Below are 21,467 nucleotides of genomic sequence, written 5' to 3'. Positions count from 1 at the left end.
CACGGCTCAATGATTGCAGGATGGCTCAGGGTTCACAAAAACACATCACTCCCGAAGCATTTGCACTCAGTCCTGCTCACCTGAGTAAAATACTGGAACCTCTCAGGACATTTGTGACAAGCTGCCCTTTGTCCTTGAAGTGCCCCATGCAGTCACAGTTACTCCTCAGCCTTACTAGTCACCCAGAGGGGCTCGATCCAGGCTGTTTGGGTCTTCAAGGGGAAAAAAGAAGTGGCTGGAGTATGGAAGTGGGAGCAAGGGACTCCTGAGTTCTAATCTCAGTTGTGACACCAACTTCCTCTGTGACCCTGGGCAGGTCGCATGACTTCTCTAGCTGGGTCTCCACCTCTGTAAAATGGGGCTACTAATCCTTGCCTGCCTCAAAGAGGTGTTTATGAGGCTTAGATAGTTAATGTTTGTAAAATACACTGTGTTTGGTTATAGCATTTCTTATGATGAATAATTGGACAGTAGGCAAATCTCAACTGGATTGTAAGCTCCATGGGGCAGGATCATTTTGGTTGGACTACGTACACTGACGGTGCTGTATAAATAATACTAGATCTTGGGTTTGCCCACACAACAGGTACAAACTTTGTACATTTTTGAAACCCAAAGGTCATTATGCAAAGGCACCAAGTATTTGATCCTAATTTACCCCTTTCAGAGATGAGACCCCTTCCAACCTTGTCATGGCCCCACAGTCCAACCAAACCTAATAAATTGATACACCACCTACAACTGTCATGCCAACACAGTCATTCAAAGTGTGCTTACTGGAGCTGTGAATTGATTACCATGGCTTTGCCACTGCTGTCAGTAACCACACCGGCTGCTTCCACACCAAGCTTTCAGCGAGCGCACCCTGTGAGAAGTGGACTCCCAAGTGGGCTGAAGGAGGAAAGGGAGATACTGGCAGGAGATGGAGCGGAAAGTAAAGGTGTTCACTGTTTTCTGTGAGGAAAATAAGGGCAAGGAAAAGAAAAGAGGGTCTAGGCACCTTCCTCATCTCCTCTCGTCACTCAGCTTCCCACTTTTCACCCTCTTGCCCTGTCCCTTTGTTTCTTCTCTCTCTTGCTCTGTTCTTTTCCCTCCTCCCCACATGTTTCAAACTGCCTATGCGTTCTACACCACAAGCCTGACATGGAGGAGAGCAGGGCATGCTCTCCCACAGGGAAATCTGCTAATGCAGAGGGAAGGGCAGGGATGTGACACCCAGATGGGGAGCTCCCTGGTTAAAATTCCACCATCAAACAGAAGGGAAAGTTGGGGTGACTTCCTGTATCTGATGGACTCACCCACTCACTGGACACTGCTCAGTCATCCCTGCCAGAGGCTCAGAATAATACTTCTGAAAGGCAGATTTTTACTTATTTATTTTGCCTTTGGAACAGAACAGATTGTGCCCAGCAAGGACAGCTCAAAGTCTGCCCCAGGTGATGCTGCCTGTGTCCTGGGTTATAGTTCTGAGAATGTATCTTTGTTTAAAGGGAAAAACAAACACATGGGTTCCCCAGCCCCTCACAGTTGCTCCCTGTGAGCAGAAACGTATGTGGTTACTTGGCTGCATTGGCAGCTAAAGGGGAAAACTTTTGTGGGAGCCCCTGCTAATAAACTGGCAGCCCATTGCTGAATTAGGGCAGCTATGAACCTGGGAACCAAACTTCTCCCCTAATACAGTGCACGCACTGTGCTCCCTGCATCACCCTGTCCCCCACTCCGAAAGAGAGGGACCCTTTCATTTCTTTGCACGGTTTCCTTTTCCCGGGCATGAATTCAGAAAACCCAACCACGGTGGCACCTCCCAAACATTTCTACTTGCAAGTCTTAGCAGCAAGCAGTTTGGAAATGATACAAGATGCTCTTCTGTCACTCTGGTGATCGTTGAGAGCCTTGCTAGTTGGGTGGGAATTTTTCCCTCCTGCTTGCAAGTCTCACACAAGCTGGATGGGAAATTAGCCAGCTCGGCACTTTTCCACCTTACTTTGCTTTTTCAGTTGATGTCATAACGTAACATATGGCATTGCACAGAGAAATAAGCATTGAAACCAAGGGAAACAACAAAATTGCCAGTGGGATAAAACTTCACAAAGACCTCTTGTGACTAAAACACTGACAGCCTGGGGTGTGGGGCTCAGTGGGGTAGACCATCATCTCTGAAGAGCCAGGTTCAAATCTTGACGTGCATCATAAATGAAATGGAGTTCAGTGATTGGAGCCTAGTATCCCTCTCCACCAGCCTTCATATATCACTCATCATCTTAGACAACCTTAGAAAGGTTTTCAGGGCAGAGACTGTCATCCTGTGTTAAAGGGCTGGAATAGCAGCGGAGTAGGTGTCAGGACTGAGGTGAATTGGCAGAGCTGTGTCAGTGCTCGGGACTATAATAGCCGTGGTTAATGAAGGGCAGGACTGAGGTGTTACTGGAAGACTTGTGTGCATATAGCAGCAGGGCAAAGTAGGTTCTCAGTGGATGCTATTCCAGCCCTCTAGCCCGGGAGATGAATCTCTTATTTGTGATCCCTTTAACACAGTTAAATCTCGGGTCACATCTGAGTGGGTGTTTGGCCTTTCCCAACAATCTACTATGCTACCTGATAGACTGCGCTGCTAAATGGGTTTGGGGGTCAGATAGTTTGATGGGCAGAAGAGCAGCAGTGCTAGCAAGAAGGGAGATCAGTGAAGGGGCTCGAGGAAGCTGTTGACCTAACTCAAACTTACCCAATATTCAGAGGCATCCCTTGCTCCAGGGTGAAGATGATCAACTTTTTGACATATATTATGCCATCCCTCTGGTTGGAGTGAAGGAAAGTCTATGTTTACATACCAGAGAGCCTCCTGTACTTCTATGCTGCTTTTCATTTCAAAGTGTTTTATAACATTAATAAAACCTCAAAACACTCTAATAATATAGGTATTAATACCCCCATTTTATTGGTGGGGGGCAGTGGAGATACAGGGGAGCTGAGTGACTTGGCCCAGGACAAAGAGCAAGTCTGTGGCAGAGCTGGGAATAGAACTCAGAACACCCACTTCCCAACTCTTTAATCTCCTGCTCTTGCTGCTAGATTGGCTATTGTGTTTGAGTGTGGGGACTCAGCAATTCTTCATGGCAGACTCTCACAGTCCCTTCAGGAGGCTCATTTGTAATCCCGTGAGGGGACATGCCACCCATCTGCTCGAATGTTGATATTGTCTTGAATTGGGAGAGTGGTGAGGAAGGGGAGAAATACTGAGTTGATGATCTGATGGGTTGACAAACGCATATAGTTGGGTTCTTTCTGATATTAACACTAGGTCCCCTTCCCCATCCCTCCAAGAAGAGAGACAAACATGGATATAGTAACTGTTACCTGCCGGTGACTTCAATGTTGGAGACAGCATAGAAGTATTTGTACAAGTTCTCCCTCTGCACGTAGGTGCCCCCAAGTGCCGGTCTTAGCAACCTCATCCGCAGGTCAGTCATGGTGAAGAAGTCCTTCAAGCCCTTGGCGCTCTCCAGCCTGGTGTACAGGTTGTCCATGTTCCTGAGGTCCTGGCCAGCGAAAATGGCAAAGCGATCCCTCACCTCCAACCGCACGTTCTTCTCCTTCTTGGAGCCTGCCCAGCGGGAGTACTCCTCTGTGCAGATGATCCTGTTGGCACTGGTAGTAGAGAGGTCTCTGACCCGCCGGGCTGGCATGCCAAAGGCTTCCATGCAGTCATCCGCATAGTACTGGTATGGGTGCCAAGTCCTCCCATTGTCCAGGGACTTCTCCAGCATCATGATGGTGGGGCGTCCGTACTCGAAGGTCACCACAATGTCATCTGTCAGCTCTATGCTCTTGTTCCAGGAAAGTGTGATGTTAGCCAGCAGGGGTTCTGGGTAGCGGCTCCAGGTCACACTCTGCCAGTAGGTGGCCAGCCCTTCATCCTCTTTGTCGAACATCAGCTTTGGTGGGTGGGCCAGGTCAGGGGTGGAAGCGTCACACTCATCACTGCACAGGTATGGGTTCTCCTGGAAGATGAACAATAATAAGAGAAGAAGGCGAGCCTTAGTGTTGTTAAAGGTGGGGCTGGTAGTGCCAACTATTATTCAAGCTGCCCACACGTCCCATGACAAACATCCTGTTTCCAGTTTCCTATAACATTGCCAAATTTTAACCCTTCAGGATGAAATTTGATATGCTGGGTATCTCTCAGGCTGAAATTTTGGGAAAATTTCAGACAAAATGGTTCAGCCATTTTCAAGATAAGGCTAAGAGAAAAGGTGGGTGTTTTGCCCATGATTGAGACTGGATGAGACCAAGACCGGAGGAGGGGAGAGACATACCAGATGAGGAGCCAGGAAAGGGGAACTTGGACTGACAGGGCAGGAAGACTGGAACTGGGTAGAGAGGGGAGAGGGAAGATTGGAATTTAGACATAAAACTGGAGAGAGAGCATAGGACTGGCTGGGCAAGGAGACTGGGACTGAGACAAGGAGCCAGAGGTTGGGAAGAGACAGGACTGTGACAGGAACAAAATGGAGGGGATGGAGCCAGAAAGGGTCAAGCGTGGGTGGGAATGGGCAGGCACTGAGGTCTATGCCCACTAGAGCACATTCCCTTCCAGAGCCAGGGAGGAAACCCAATATTCCTCTGCTGTCAGCAGCTATCTCTGAAACTCACTGGCAAAGCGTGTGTTTCATCCCCCTGCCGGGCTGGCCCACAGAGTGGATGAGAATCCCCTATTGCTAGCACTGACTCCATTAAGTCAAGTGGCAATGCTCTGTGCAGTGGAACGAAAGGTTCCAGCCCTGCTGATGAACTGTGTGGGTGTCAGTGATGTCACGTGATGGAATTTGTTTATTCAGTTTGTCTTCAAAAATATAGGAAATCTCTCACACAACCTACAAGAAAGGAACATTATTAAGGTTGCACTCAAAAGTTAGGAAATGCCAGAATTAAGGCTGTCTGTAATTAAAGACTGTGTCATAATGCACGTGCCCAAGGGAATTGAATTCACATTGCACAAGCAACCTTAATTCTGGCATTTCTTAACGTTTGAGTGCTTGACTTTGTAACTTTAGTAATATTGGTTTGATCCAGTTGTGTGTAAAGAAACAGAAGCCTCTGGAACCACAGAAGGACAGTAGTAATTAGAGCAAAATTATCAGATTAACAAACTCTTCTCCTGGTAAAAGGACATTTGATATTAAATCGACACTTCAGCTAATCTTTAAAACAAAAGGTGCTGGGTAATTTTCTTCCCTTTTAACTACACTTGCATCTATGCAAATGGAATAAGGTGAATCAATGCTATGCTTCAGACTCACTTGCAGAGGTCAGGTACGAATTTAGAGCACTGCACAATTGGCCAAGTGTTTTGTGATAGTTTTCCCCATCTTCCTTTGAAGGAAAAAAATACATTGGCCACTAGTAGGTTGGATGGAACAGGGGCCTGATCCCATATGGTAAGGCTTATGTTCCATTGTGGGGGGGGGGGGTGTATGTGTATATCTATATATATTTATAGAATACTGGTATATAATTTAAGATATAATATAGCACAATCATCCAACTCCCTATAATGAGGGATTACTTGCATTCATTACTGAAATGCAGGCACCTATTGGATGGATTGTAGGAGTTATTTACTAATACACAGCAGCACTATATGAAAGTGGCTGATGGAAAATGAAGAAACCCATATCCAATTGAAACTGTAGGAGAAATTTAGCATTGGGTCATTGTTCTGCTGCAGTACGCTCAAAACTTCATCATCATGAAACCAGGACACTTGCTGGTTTAAAGTAGAGTAAATGGTGGATTCTCTGTAACTTGAAGGTTTAAATCATGATTTGGGGACTTCAGTAACTCAGCCAGAGGTTATGAGTCTATTACAGAAGAGGGTAGGTGCAGGCCACAGAACCTCAATATGCAGGAGGTCAGACTAGATGATCCCGATGGTCCCTTCTGGCCTTTAAGTCTAAGACAGCTAATTTATTTTACTGGGACAAACAAACAGGTAATAGTCCTGGTACCTTGGTTTTGCCTCTCATCTGAAAGATGGCACAAATAGCAGCAAAGCACCTCTTAACACAAGGGTAAGCCATATAAGTGGGAAAAATGCCACTAAGGCAAGGTCTACACTAGAAACTTTTGTCTGTTTCCTAATATCCTTTAGGGCTGTTGTTTGTTTTAACAACATTTCTATGCTAGCAAATGCCTACTGCAGACACAAATTATACTGGTTTAAAAAAAAAGAAAAAAGATTTTGCTAGCATGGTTTATTTCATTCAGGGAATCTCTGTAAACAATGTTGACAAAAGCCCTCTTTTGCCCATAAAGCTGCATCGGCACTGAAAAGGTTTTCTGTAGCTTTACTAGCAAACCTTTCAGTGTAGACTAGGCCTCAGAGGCTCACTTTCCTCTGGGTTTTCCCTGGAGAGGCTTCTTTTCTAGTAGTGACCAGGCAGGTTCACACAGGGGACAAACATCATGGGGAAAGAACATCAGAGTCAAAACATAACAAGGGATATGGACAATGCAAGAGAAAACACAATATGCAAAAACAGCACCGATGAAATCACTGCAAAACAGAAACATACATGGTATAAGCATTTTGTATGGGGTGACACACAACAGTCTTGCCCCAGGAGCACTGCAAGGAAAGAAAGGTGCCTCTGACAGGCACTATTCTCCTCCTGCTTCCCCCTTCTTCTAGGGGGCAGCAATTTACTGCTGGGATAAGGATAGCAGCAAATTAGGATGCCCATCTCACTGACTCAGGTGTGGGCTGGTGTGTTTAGGGAAGGAGGAAGAGGAGCAAGACTCTACCCACGTCCCACACACCTGTTCTGAAGGGAGGGGAGTAGCGGATGCGTAGCCTGCTTACTCCTATACATCTGAACCCAAAGTCTGCATAGCCCACGCAGGGGTGTGAAGGATGTCCATATTTCACTTTATGCCCCATAATGAGTACCCAGTGCAGGGCCCAGTCTAGCTGTGGAAGATACAATAAGGTTTATTAATTGCACATTAAATGCTGTAACAGGACACGTGCAGACATAGTTTAAAGAAAAGTGAACATGCGAGAAGATGGAGGTTGGGGTGATGGGGTGCTTACCCCACACAGGTGATGGAAGGGTTAATGTGGGCTGGAGAGGCCAATTGAGTCCACCTGGTTGCACCTGGAGGGTGGGTCAGGCCTAATTAATGATGAAACCCAGCTGGGAAGGGGCTGGGTGATGCAAACAGAGGAAGTTTAAAAAAGAAGGGAGCTGCAGGGGGGGAGGAACTCTGTAGTCACTCTTCTGGTAGTAGGGTAGGAAGGGGTATAGAAGGCACAAGATGATTCTTGCAGGGGGAAGAGAGCCCAAGGAAAGGCTTAGCGGGGGAAAAAGATGTGGCAGCAAGCAGTTTGGTGGAGTGAGCTTTGACTGCTAGTCTTAGGGTCTTGGACTGGAACCCAGTGAAAAGAGCAGGCCTGGGTTCTCCTACCAGCCACTGGGGAAGGTGGTGTGAAGTCCCTGATGTAAGGGGACAAGCATTTTTGAGGGCCCTGAGAAAAGGGCATAGGGACCACTGGACCCAGGATTGATGGTGGCAGACTGGATGGAGGGATTGGACAATTATTTCTGTTGGACTTTCTATTAAACTGGAAGGGTTGGACTAAAATGCAACCTGGCTGGAGGGCTGAGTCATGAAAATAGGTGGACCATCACAGGGCTACAGCAACTGTCTGCATGGGCTGCTAGAGAGGGGAGAACGTCTATGCCAGGCCCAGCCATGAGAGGGGCACTCCAGTAGTGAGTCACTCATACAGTTGGGTACAACCTCACAATAGTCATCAAGCAAGTCACAAAGGTAGTGACTCTCTCCCTTCCTCTCCTACAATGAACTTTGTTGTTGTTTTTTTAAAGCTCATTAAGATGTTCTGTCTCTTGAGATACTCAATAAATTTCCAAATGGTAGGTGGATTGCAGCTCCGTATGGAGGAGGGGGAGAGCAGAAGCAGATGGCTAGCCTTTAGCTCCTGTGTTGGTTCTGAGAAGATCATTTAAAAAGTGCCATTGAAACAATTCCAGGTATTATTTCAGTATCTGTTCCCTCATGCATGCAGGGAGACCCTAGGTAGATTATTTTGAGGATTCAAGATATTTACACTTTCATTATAAAAGGCTTACATGAGCTGATTTGACTTTTTTTTTTAAGTCACATGCTACCATTCATGGCTGCTTGATTATTCTCATGGCAATCTGATGTTTCCATTTTCCTATTATTTTGTATGCTGTATTTTGGTCACTATTTTTTCTGTTGTGTAATGATATGATACCACCCCTGTTTAGCTGGTGAGACCACACCCCAAGGTGGCCGAGCAAACTCCAATAGCCTAATCTGAGTACAGGTTTTATAATGACCAATTAGAGGCACTCTTGTGCTATTATATCTGGAAGATCTGCTTGAGAGCATGAACTGTCTAGAAATGGGTTACGGTGACTGTTCAAATCCAGATCTGAACCTCCTCAAAGTCCAGGTGAGTTCAGATTCAAGGTTTTGCTTCAGCCCAGTATAGAGATGGAGCCTGCTGCAATGTTCAAAGCCTGATAAATATTTACCCCAAATGTAAGGGTGTTTGGTTCCAGAGTTTGGATTTGGGATCCATCTCTAAAAATTATGCCCTGGAGCTGAAAACATCACTTACAATCTGATCCTGCAAGGTGCTGAGAAACTCTTAAGTGGTGCTTAGTGCACTAGAGTTGATGGTGCCTAACACCTTGCAGAATTGAGTCCTCAGACCATACCTATCAAGAGGGAACATGATCCAAGTTAGTGAGCGATAGGCAGATGATCTTGTGCATCAGACACGAAACTGCTTAGGTACTGAAATACCAAGAGGAGTAAGGGCATGGAGGTCAGAGAACCAGTTACAGGTTTATTGAGAGGCTAGCTGAGAAAAAAGAGATTAAAGTCTGGCAATACAAAAGAATATAAATACAAGACACTGGAGCTGGACTGGTTATTCAACTGGGGTGAAGAGAGATGGAAGGTATAAAAAAAAAATCTGGATGCAAAATGAGAGAGCCCTACAACTCTATAAAACCAGTTAGTTTTTAGGGCCTGCTCCTGCTCCCAGTAAAGTCAGTGGAAATTTTGCAATTGACTTTAATAGGAGCAGAATTTGGCCCTTAATGAAGATGGGAAGTTGTTTGCTTTTCTACCAGATAAACCACTTGTGTATTATAGCACAAAGTATGTGTGTGTGTGTGTGTGTATATATATATATATATATATATATATATATAATTTTTGTAGATGAAATTACTTTATTTATTGTTAAGATGTTGAATGCTTTAAATAAGCTAGACATTTGTTATGAACGATGAAAGCCGCACAAAAATACAAATGTAGCCCTCTGTGGATCTCCATGCCAGGAAAAAAACAGAACAGAAAACCACTAACAGCCTAGTTGGGGAAAAATACTATATTTAAAAAAAAAAAAATCAAATACATTCTGAGCTGGGCTGTGAAAAATACAAATATTAGTGTCACCCCATTTTTATTGTGAAATTTCATCCAAAATATTAATTATGGTCCTGTTCTTGCAATCTGATTTGCTTGGGCCCTTGTGCCTGCACACACAATGTGACTGGAGTCGATGGAACCCCATGCAGGTGTAATGTAATTGCTTCCTGGGTCAGATTGCTAGGTTTATTGTCAACACAGCCATTTTAAGAGGGCACAAATTTTGCTTTTCACAAAATAAGTACTATAATAGTAAAGAAATGTGACTAATACAAATGGAAGATTTTGCCTCAAGACAAAATATCAATTTTGATACTAAAATTGGTCCTTGAAATAAAGTTTTGAATTTTAAAAATGGAAGATTTTCTTAAATAGGACAATTTCTAAATGAAAATGCATTTGTTTGACAAATAATAAAACAAAACTCAGTGTTCTGTAGATTTCCCCCCACCCCAATCTAGACCTGTGTTACAACACCAACACACACAAAGCAAGAACCTCAGATTTTTGGAGGGTTTTCAGATTTCGTTGCAAGTACTGCAAACAGCTGTGGTATAGAGGGACTAGGATGAAAGGCATTTCAGTCACACCTACTGCGGCTGATATCAACTGCAGGTTTAGAAGGAACCTGACTAAAAGTCTGACTTTGCTCCTTTGGAAATCAGTGGCAAAACTCCAATTGATTTCAAAGTGAACACGATCGGGCCATAGGTAAAGTGACAAAAGACTGACGGCAAGAAAAGAAGAGGTTTGGCAGTGTTTCCGTATTAGGGCCTGATTCCATGAGGTGCTCGGCACCCATCATTCCCACTGAAGCTAATGGGAATTGTGGGTGCTTGCCACCTCTCAGGATCAAGCCCAGAGGAAAAGAGTAGTGAAGGCTAGTGACAACTGACAGTAGTGGGCAAATTTGACACACACAAGGATTAGGATCAGAGCCCGTTTATGGAAGCAGGTAAGGACAATATTCTGAATTAAAACAGGGACTAATAAAAGCAAGTTGCAAAGGGACTTTTTATTGATTCTTAGCTAAAATAATCTAAGATTCTTGGTTTATCAGGGACACATCTGGAAGTTTCGATAGGAGACACTTGTGTTTTGTAGGAAAAATATCACTGAGAGGAATTAGAATTTCTGTGGCCTTCAAGTTTTTTCAATTTGGGGCAATTTCAGAGGTGGACACAGTTGGAAATCTGTATGCAATTTCCTCCTGTGGATATTGGTAGCTAGATAACTGCAGCTAACTGCATTCACCCCCACTCCTACCAGGTTGCAGTCCTCCCCCCTTAACACCACTAGCCCATCCTGATTGCACTTCAGGTGTCTTAAGGACCTTATGACACAATTGAGAGCTCCTTATGCTTCTAGTAGGGTGCCATATGACCCTGCCTTTGATTTCCATCTTAAAGATTAGCTGATTAGTCTACAAAGTCCCTGTTTTGCCTAGGACAGCAACAAAGTGCTTAAGTTAGGATCAAATTTTATTCAGATTCTGCAAAGGCAACTGTAGACATTATTCACTTGCACCTGATTACTGGATTTCCTGCAATTAGTGCCACAAGGAGCAGCAGACATTACAAAAGCACATTCTACTGTATCAAGCAGTGCTCTGATGAACCATGGGTGTCTTTTAGTCCTCTTTCCTCTCGCCCCCGCAAGCAACCTGTCAATCACTGAGAAGATTGACACCCAACAGCCACAGGAGATGTGTAAATCTCTAACCTCACTGCTGTCAAACCCCGTTCTGACCTGACCTGTGGAGTCGGAGCTCAGCCTCAGCTCCAAGCTCTGAGGAGCAGATGGTCAGGAGCACTAATGAATCAGCCTGTGTATTTACCCTGCCCGCTCCTGCTGCGGAAAGGTTTAAACAAACAGCGCCCATAACAACATTCTGTCTCTCTCACATATGCTCACAAGCACAGAGAGATGTATTCTATTTAATGCAGTTGGTTATTGTTTTTCTTTGAAGCACAAAGTTGGAGTTGTTTGTCTCGGAGACTGCAGGATAAAGCTGAAATTTTCATTCCAGTGCATTTGATGTTCTGTTTCTCTTCTTTACACTTAGCCGAGTTCCCCAGATTAATCCTAGGATTAGAGGCCCTATCAGCACTAATATTCTGCCAGCCCCAAGTGCTCTTCACAGCAGCTGATTATATTGTACGTGTTCGACAGGCACCCAAACATCATTCCTTTTATTTTCTGTCCCTTTTCAGGGGGCAAAGGAGTGATTTGCCTGTGCTAGTTCCTAGTGCAGATCTTTGTCCTCCCGCCCCCACCCCGTGAGTTGGGTATGGAGCCTCACATTAATCGGGCATCTAGTAACGTGGTAAGTAGGGCAAAATAAAACTCCATTGGCCTCAATGTAAATACACCAGGGATGAATTTGGCTCCTGGTGTCATATACCTGTAATTCGAATAAGGCCTCTGACCTTCATTCTGATGAAGGTTCTCTAAGCACTTTCATTATAAAACCCTAACTGCGGAGGATTATAACAATACGTGGTGGAGAAAGTTAGAAGACGGGATAAATCAAGGTAATGAATACTGGATTATGGGGCTGCCCTCTCTAGACCACTGGTTCAGAGCTCGTGCAGGTCGATAGCAAACAACCAACAGTCCTTAGCACTCGGTGGCCTTTGCACAATAAGTTTGTCTCAGGCCAGTTCCTAGCAGGCAGAGATCACAAAAAGTCCACCATAACTGGTAACATAATTGGCAGTCTCAACAGAGAGAGCAAAACACTGAGTAGGCCATGGAACCTGAACTCCACCATCCATACAGATGGTTTCCTCCGCGCCCCAGAACAGGTCTGAGGTAGATTGGTGAAGGAGGAAGTGTGAACTGCCATTGTCTGTGCAATCCCTCTTCTGTGGAGAAAATGGAGAACTTTGGTTGCAGAGGAAATCAATCTGTCCCCTTTCCCAAATAATTAACTTCAGTGTTTAAAACAAAAACTCCTCAACTTTCTTTTTTTGTTGTCGAAGCTTGAAATGCCCAGGAGAAGCTTTGGTTTTTAGTGACCAGTTTGGGCTTGACTTTCCTTTATCTGAGTTCCTCATCCCACCCCCAAAATGGGACTCGTGAGACGGGGATTCCAATTCAGCATCAGAGTTACAGGTAAGACACTCCTGCAATGAAGGTTTAGCTGGGCATCTTTATTTTATTTTTTTTTGGTGACTACTAAATTTGCCAAAATATGCAGTCTCTGGGGCACCAAAACTATTCACAAATTTGGGGTGAAATCAGTGAACAGCTTCAGCCAAAAAAAAAAAATTCTTAAATTTCCAAAAAACACTGAAATGGGTGGTTTCATCCATTTTGAAATGTTTTGACTTTTCATTTTGAAACCATGTTTCATTTTGAAACACAGGTATCAAACGCAACAAATTTCATTTCAGGTCCAAGGAAATATTTCATTTGACCCCAAATGATTTTTTTTTTTCATTTTGGCAAGGAAAAATAATCCGTTTTGGTTTGAACTTTTTTTTTTAAAGAATTGTTTTAGTTCAGCCACTGAATTGAAAAATCAGTTATTCAATCAGCTCTGTGTAGGACAATCTTAGAAAATGTGAATCGTTAACAAACACCAAATTCAGAGATCCTTAAATCAAAAACTATTCTACTATCTTCAGCTGGCTTTAATTAAAGAACTTTTTTTTCAAAAATAAAAAAATATGACTATACACCAGCTGCTTAAATATTTTTTATTTAAAAATAGCCTAGTTAAATATTTTTTTTCTTGCTGCTTTTGACTCATAGGGTCAAATGTTGTGTCTGGATTTAAGAAAGGACAAGGTGATTTTTATAACCAAAAATTACATTTGTAGGTAATTACATCTCATGCTTCAGGGCATAAACAGATAACTTGCCAGTGGTCAGGATGGAATTCCCAGAGAAATGGAAATATTTCACTGACAATTAGTTTTTGCTCTTCACACATTTGGGAGGGAAGAGATGGGTGAAACAGCTATAATTAATTTTTCAGAGATTATTTCTAACAGCTGGCAAGCAGCATAACTCGCCAGCAGAGGCATCTGGATGCTTGAAAATAATCTAACACGTATATGTGGTGAACCTCTCTCATACTAAACAAACAGTTCTGCAGTATTTCCACCCACCCCCTATACAAAGTTGCTCAATTCACCCAAGTGCATCATGGGGATATTTACATCTTCCTCTGAACCATCAAGTATTGCATAGTGCTAGAAGACTTGAAAGACCCATAGTCTTCAAATCATTGCTGGTTTTGAAATTACAGTTGATCAAAACACATTCCTGAAACAGAAGTAGCTAAACCAGTACGAACTGGGACTGGGTCTCATACCACCATTCTGAATCAGGTTAGAAAGCATGACCTAGTAGCGCCAGCCAAGTGAAATTCTGCTATCCTGAGCCATGTATTGAGTCTGGTGCAAGACATCTTTAAAGAAGGAAATGAGTCTAAGCTATCTGACTTCTGAAAACTTCAACTAAATTGTTATGTTGGTATCATCTCAGATGCTCTTAAAGGCAAGGGGGAGTGTCTGGGGGCAGGGAATGGGGTGAGGTTAGGGCATGGTGGTGCTGACTCTGTGCCCTCTCTCCTATCTCTGGCTGGGGTAGGTGGATAATGAGGCCATGGAAGGGACTGAGGCTATATCAGACTGTGATGGGATTATTGGTTTGGAAAGACGAAGCCGCTCACAAATTATTACATTGAAGCCAGGACTGTGTGCAGTGCATGTGTGTGCCCCGCTGGCTGAATTTTTTCATTCAAAATCTTTTTATAAAAAAGGCCTTTTTTTCCTAAATGAAAATTTCAGTGGAAAATTGTCCTTTTCTTAAAGTTATCGAGTCTCTCCATTGGGAAAAAACACTGGAAAATTTCTGCATGTTTTTTGTGGAAAAAAACAAAAACAAACCCAAAGGCTTTCTTCCTTTCCTTCCAAATTGTGGGAAGATACAGTAGATTGGACGGAAGATTGTAAGGGGGGGGGGCAAAATACAACCCCCTGAAAACCCGGTCGGGTAGGTGCACCTGTAAATGACCTTGTAGCTATAAGAGCCTCACTTACTTCCTAAAAGCGAGCAAACCTGAGCTGCACAGCTGGAGATGGAGGAGAAATTGCCTTCTTATTCATTTTCATGTTAAACAAACATTCTGAGGAGAAATTCGGAAATGGCCATGTACATAGGAAAAGATTCTGGTGAGATGTCAGCAGTTATGTGACACATTTTAGAAGTTTCATCCTCCTAGGAATGTATCTGGCCTTCTCCCTAAGGTGATGGCACTAGGGAAGAGAGGCAGATGAGGGGTGGGAAGGATGGGGCAGCATAACTTGCATCCTTTCTGCCCTTCCCCACATCCCCTTCCACCTCTGCACTAGCCACCAGGGGCTCGTCTCAGGGCAGAGAAAGCAAAGGGGCGAAAAAAAATGTCCTTACTAACAAGCTGTTTCCTGTTTGTTGGTAAGAAAAGTCAGAGCTGGTATGAATTATTAACACAGTAGAAATGGGGTCCCTGTACAGAGACGCTTCTAATTCTGGCTCACCCTCATGTCACTCATCCTCTCTCCTCCCCCGCTCCTGTGGTTTTCGCAATTGATTGCACTCTTCCCTATTCTTCCCTCCTTCCCCCCCCCCCCCTCGGTTTCTTTTTCTATTTCTTCCCAATCAAAGGTTGTCTGAGTGCAAGGTCACTCCTCAGCAAGGGGCATTAGGAAACATTTTGTCTGTGTGCTTGTTCAGGATTCCATGAGTCAGCAGAAACAGACACCACTTTGTCTGAATAAAACAGCCCTTAGTAATCATAAGCCGGGATATGTCTAGTAAGACATCTTGCTTCCACCCCCACCCCTTTTTGTCTTGAAGCAGATATACTTATTCTGTCAACCGCATGCAGTTCATCCAAGCCCCATGTGTTCCCCTGGGCCTGTCTTACCATGGAAAGAAATAGAAAAGATTCAACCTATATGTCCAGGCTACTTGTTTCCTTCCCCCCGCCTCCAATCTATTATATTGTGAATTCTAGAAGGATCTTGTTAGTGCTTTATTATAGTCCAGCGGTATTCGACAGTTACTGCTGATAATATGGTGCATTCTTTTCAGCCCAACATCTCTAACCACTTTCCAAACGATAATTAAGCTTCATAATTATGAACACAGTTGTGTGGTAGACAGGCACAGTACCCATTTTACAGACTGGGGAAATGAGGCTCAGAAGACTTAAGGCCCAACATTACAGAAGCAGCCCCTGATCTTGGAAATCCAACTCAAGACAGGTTGTACTCTGATTTTCAGAGTTGCTCAGCACTCACTGCTCCTACTGACTTCAGATGGATTTTTGGGTGCTTAGAATTTCTGAAGATCAGGCCCCTTACGAGGTTTACAGCTGGACACCCCAAAATTGAAGCATCCAAGAATCAGAGACCACTTTAGAAGATTCTGGCTTAAGTGACTGGCCCTAATAAAGTGAGTCAGGGTCAGAGCTGGTAACAGAACCCTAAAATCTCAGCTCCTGCTCTAACCAAGAGACGACGTTCCCTAGAACTCAGTAGTACGTCCACCTCATGAGGGTAAAGAGGTGAACTGTCTCTGCCAAGGTTATATGAGGCGTGGTACCAGGGTCAACTGAGCTAGCTAAGACAGAGAACAAAGAGTTTGCTCTTCCCATTGGCAATAAAGGAGTGACTGAGAGTCTTCATATTCCAAGCTGGACGGTCATGTTTCTGCCGTCACAGAACTGGGTACAGAATAAAACCCTTTTATCTTGCCTCTTAAATCTGCACTCACCCCAGGGACGCAAGTAGTTTAACCAACATTCTGACAGGTCTGTCACAGCTCCACTGTAGTGTTTTCCATCAGTAGATCTCAAAGTGCTTTACAAAGGAGGGCAGTATCATCCCCATTTTACTCATGGGGAAACTGAGACACAGCAGTGAAGTGACTTGCCAAAAGTCACCCAGCAGGCCAGTGTTTGAGCTGGGAACAGAACCCAGGTCTCTTGAGTCCCAGGTCAGTGTTCTACCCACTAGGACACACTGCCTAGAAATTTACATGTGGGCGGAGTATCACAGTGACAACATTTTAAGATGTAACCTTTCAACCCTAGTGAACAATTTATCTTCATAGTAAAAAAAGGCTAGAAACTTTATTTTAAAGACAGCTTGACACTGGTATTTCTAGGGCCCTGAATAGATGGGCTGCAGCTTTGGGCTCCCCAAAGTTGGCCCTGTGTCTGTCTGCTGATTGTTCAAAGATATGTAGTTTGTGTTTTCCCCACATCATTAGAGGTCTGGGCAGAGGTATATATTATGCTTTGAGGAGGCAGGGGTTAACAGTTCTCTGTGCTGAAAATTCCATTCTTAAGAAGATAATCTCCTCTTTGCACCGGGCAAATACATGCATCACACGCAGCCCCAGCTTCCAGGGAATAATTTTTGAACAGCTCCTTCTTTCTGAACCGATAATCCCATCACCATCAGATACAGTCCTTTCACCTCCACAGCCTTGCCTTACCTTACCTCTTTACCCACCTAACCCACCACAGGCAGGCTAAGATCTCAGACACAGGATTGCCAGCAGTGACTATTTGTTCTGTGAGTTTGATTGTGGATTAACAGAGTGACCTACAGTCCAAGATCCTCCAAACAAACAGGGCGCAAAGTGATCAGAAACCGTATCGGAGATAAATATACGTATACATTCAAAGAAGCTGAGGGAGATTTAACCCAATGTTCTCAGCACCTCTTTATTCATATGTTTCCTGGTTCTCTCTTCTTGCATTGACAAATTGCTGGGGGGAATTATTGCCACCCTCTCTCCCCTCTTCCCTTCCCCAATGCTTGTGGCCAGGAGTTAGCTTCTTGGCCTCTGTCCCCAATCAAGCCCCTGACAGATTTGGGGCCTGGATCTGGCTATGGCGATAAATCACGCGTGTGTGCATGCGCACACGCAGCATGAGAAGGAACACAATCAAAATGACCCACATACTGAATAGTAAGTGCATTATTGATTCAAGACTAAGAAAATGCTTAGGAAGTAGTAAAAGTGTCCTGCTCTTTAAAAGCTTATACGCCTCGTAAGCTCAATACACGCAGCCTTGGCAGAGAGACTGTCTATGCTGACATTAATATTTTATTATGTAAAAAAAGGCCTAGATAATTTGAATGGGGGAGGGCAGGACACAGGGGTAAGGGTGGAAAGGGGTAGGGGAGGTGAGCTGAGAACTGATGTGGGAGTTCCTAAAAAGGCTGGCAGGGATTCTCTCAGCAAAGCTTCATGCAGGGAACTTAGCTCATATCAAAATGATGGATACATGAGTGACCACCACTCTGACCCTTTGGCCTAGTATCATGGCTCCTGTGTATGGCACTTTAGCACGTACTTCTGTTTTATGTAAGAAATATTCCAGCAGAATTACATAGCTATTATATTCTTTAAAAGGCGAAGTATTAACACAAATTCATGGCCATATTGGACTTCAGAGGTGTTACTGTCAGTCATTAGTGACACTGTTTTGGTGAATAGTAAATTCACCAAAAAATTGTTTTGGGCGACCAAAACTATTCATGAATAGTCCAATTATTTCCTCTAAAATAATGGTGATGGAATTTTTTTTTGAAAGTCAAACTGTTTGTTTCAAAATTTTCTAGACCAACCATTTAGTTTTTTTTAAATCAGTTTTGGATTGAAATTAAACTATTTTTGGTTCAGCTACTGAACCGAAAAATCAATTATCTGCTAAGCTCTAGACAGAGCTGTAGCTCACGAAAGCTCATGTTCAAATAAATTGGTTAGTCTCTAAGGTGCCACAAGTCCTCCTTTTCTTTTTACCAGGATCACAGTAACTTAACAACAACAACAGGGGACAGAAGAGAGATCCTCCTTCCCCAAATTACTATCATTTTGAGTTTTCATTAGTTGCTAGCAGTACAGGGCCATTGACACAATGGAGCAGGTCTGAGTCTGTCCATTAGAGGGCAGAGGTGCACACTCTAACCAGTTCAATACACCTGTCTTTCTTTAACCATTTAATTGTCCTTTTCAGTCCAACCCCTGTGCAGGGATTAGAATGCAGGGGCATTCTCTGAAGCACTGGCTGGCTATTCCTCTGGAACATGAGCATTCCAAAAAGGACATGTCTAGTACAAATGGTAACATGTAAGATGATGTGGGCTTTACCTGGTACATGTACTTTACATGGTACATTAGGCAGTACCAAAGTGGCTGACGAATGCTCTAAGAAAGTGACTTTTCTGTCTCTCCATAGAGAGCGCAGCGTCACACCCTTCTGCAAGTGTACAGGGACACAAAGCTATTAAGTACCCACGCGGTGTGAGGGAGCTTTCCCACTTCCTTAAATGTGTTTAGCACTGGCAACGGAAGATTCTTTTCTAGTTTGCGTTTAAAAGGAATTTGTAGGTGTGCACTTGGAAACGTGCATAATTGTTTTCCATTAAAATGTACATACACACCCACTTCTCTCTCATGCAACACCCCTCAACCCTCAGCTCCTGGATTAATCCAGATGCACATCCACCATTCCCATGCAAGCATACACTGACATATCACTGTCTTATGCACCAGTGTGCTACACATGGGGCCTGATTCTTCATAAACTTTGCCTTGTGTATAGCAATTCACACCGGTGTAAAGTGAGTTCAAATTGTGCATAAAAACAAACAGAACGGTTGTGGTTTAGACCAATTTTGCACAGGTATAGGTGAGAGCACAACATGTGATCAATCTGGCCCACAGAGTCTGCACAGCTACATATACCTGAATGCACTCTCCATACTTAGTTCTGTCTCCCACCTTCCCTCATCTCTCTACCTCTGAACTGAGTCTGGAACCTGCTCAGGAAAAGTTAGAGAATAAAGTTGAGTTCCACTGGAGCTAGGGGTATCCTGTGGAAAAACAAATTCACTCCCCACCCACCCCAAAGCTGTCTGTGTGTAGGCACAGAAATAACTGGGTAGATGCATGTGTGCAGAATGCTGTGGAGTAACCACAGGTTACTGTCTGTATGAGAGTGATCTTTATCAATAGGCTAACATTGTCTGCCACTTTTTGGGGTTGGTCTTCCAACCTGCAAAATGCTACCTCCCTGTGGTTCAGTCCAGCAGGACCTATGAATGCTACAGATACCAGATGAAGTCACAAGATAGCAGCACTTTCTCTGCCCCACACTCTGAAAGAACTTCATATCTGCAGATGATCATGCTGGAAATGGATCCACGGTACCCTATGACCCTCTCTGCCACTTTAAATCCTATTATTCCTTTCCCTAAACATCAGATACTTTCTTTTCTGGCAGAGCCATGTGAATGGTAAAAAATATCATGCTAAGTATATAAACAAATGCCCATCAGTGTGCTAAACAATGTCTCAAGGGATAGGAGGAGATGATCCCGTAACGAGAGAATGTGTGCGAACGTGCCAGTGAGCAAGAAAAAATGTTCATCTTCCATACAGTGGTTATAACAATCCTTTAATACTAATACCTCTATAGAGGATCTTGAAGTACTTTGTAAACCTTAATTTATTAAGCATCACAGCTACACTGTGAAGGCAGGAAGTATCAATGCCCCCATTTTACAAATGGGGAAACTCACAGAGAATCTAAAGGACTTGCCCAAGATCACAGACTGATCAGGATTAGAACTAAAGGGCTCCTGGTTTCCTTTCCTCATCTCAGTCCATTAGACATTGGTGCCTCACTAAATATCTTCAAGCCAACATGAGTATCGTCATGGCAATGCTACTCTTCTCCTTGAGCAAGTCACTTGAAAAAAACTCTGCCTTGGTTTCCCCTTCATTAAAATGGGGATTATAATACTGACTGTTCAGTGCTTTGCGTTTCTTGGATAGAAAACGCTATAAGTGTTAAATATTATTACTTGCAGTGGTTCTTGGCCAGGATTCTGCAGCCACAGTGCTCCCCATCCTCCCCCACCTTTCAACTTCCTTGACCTGACTGGAGTTTATGTATTGCAATGGACAGTCCATGTGGATGCATGAGAAGCAGGGGCTTTTTGACATTTTCCAGCGCAGGAAAATGTGTACCAGGTTGAACTGTTTGAATATAAACAAGGGACATCTTCACTAATGAATCTGAACTGCATAAAGCCTGTGGGTCGCCGCATATTTAGGGAAAGACACTAATTTGAAAGGAGGTATAGAATGATGCTCTCTAAAGAACTCCTGCTAACGAGGTCACTGAAAACCCCACGTGCATAATAAGTTTGACAAGTCTGAAATTTGGGCTCTTTTACTTGAGCATTGCTGAGTTGCTGTTGTATACGCATGAGTGAGCTCACAAACTAGGTCAGAAAATGAATTCATTAACCTAAGAGACCCCATCGCCTTAAATTTGTTGGCATAAGATCTGCATCTTTTTGTGGTGGTCAGACATGACTAGGGTGGTTGCTCCTTCTCTCTCAAACAATCAATTGCATCTGTCTGCTCAGACAAGAGACAGCATGGAGGAAACCAGCAGTTCTCCGTCAGATCCGGCTGGGAATTTTCTGGCAATGTTTTTTCTCCGTCAGATCCGGCTGGGAATTTTCTGGCAATGTTTTTTCTCCGTCAGATCCGGCTGGGAATTTTCTGGCAATGTTTTTTCTCAGAAAATGCCAATGTGTTGAAACCTATCCTTTTTGCAGGAAAGGATTGGGTGCTAACACATTTCTTGACTTGAAATGTTTTTGTAAAAAGTTTCTAAATTGTCAAAATACTGTTTCAATATTTTCTATATGAAATACTCCAGTTTTCTGATTCAAAATGACTAAGAAACTTGACCAAGACCAGGCCAAATGAGCCAGTTGCAGAGCTGGTATTAAAACAGAAGAGTTCCTAATCTAGATAAACGTAATTTAGATTAGAAATTCATCAGAGCAGAAACCTGTCATGTATTCATTATCTGTAAAGTGCCATACACAGCAATCTATAAATAATAATACCAGTAACAGAAAAAAGTTCTCTAGTTCCATGCATTA

General features: G+C 43.6%; 1 protein-coding gene across 3 annotated transcripts in view; it reads right to left on the bottom strand.

Annotated features, from left to right (window-relative positions):
* Positions 1-21,467, bottom strand: part of NTNG2 (netrin G2) — a 72,582-nt gene that overhangs the window by 38,385 nt on the left and 12,730 nt on the right. For 2 of the 3 annotated variants that reach the window (XM_073313846.1, XM_073313845.1), the window contains one exon: positions 3,355-3,998. In XM_073313846.1, the coding sequence (XP_073169947.1) occupies positions 3,355-3,998 (644 nt within the window). Of the gene's footprint in view, positions 1-3,354; positions 3,999-6,816; positions 6,968-21,467 lie in introns of all 3 variants that reach the window. The other variant, XM_073313847.1, reaches the window with a different exon arrangement.

Source organism: Lepidochelys kempii, chromosome 16, assembly GCF_965140265.1.
Source record: "Lepidochelys kempii isolate rLepKem1 chromosome 16, rLepKem1.hap2, whole genome shotgun sequence".
Classification (NCBI taxonomy): Eukaryota; Metazoa; Chordata; order Testudines; family Cheloniidae; genus Lepidochelys; species Lepidochelys kempii.
Note: the sequence above shows the minus strand (reverse complement) of the source record. Positions and strands in the feature narration are given on the sequence as shown.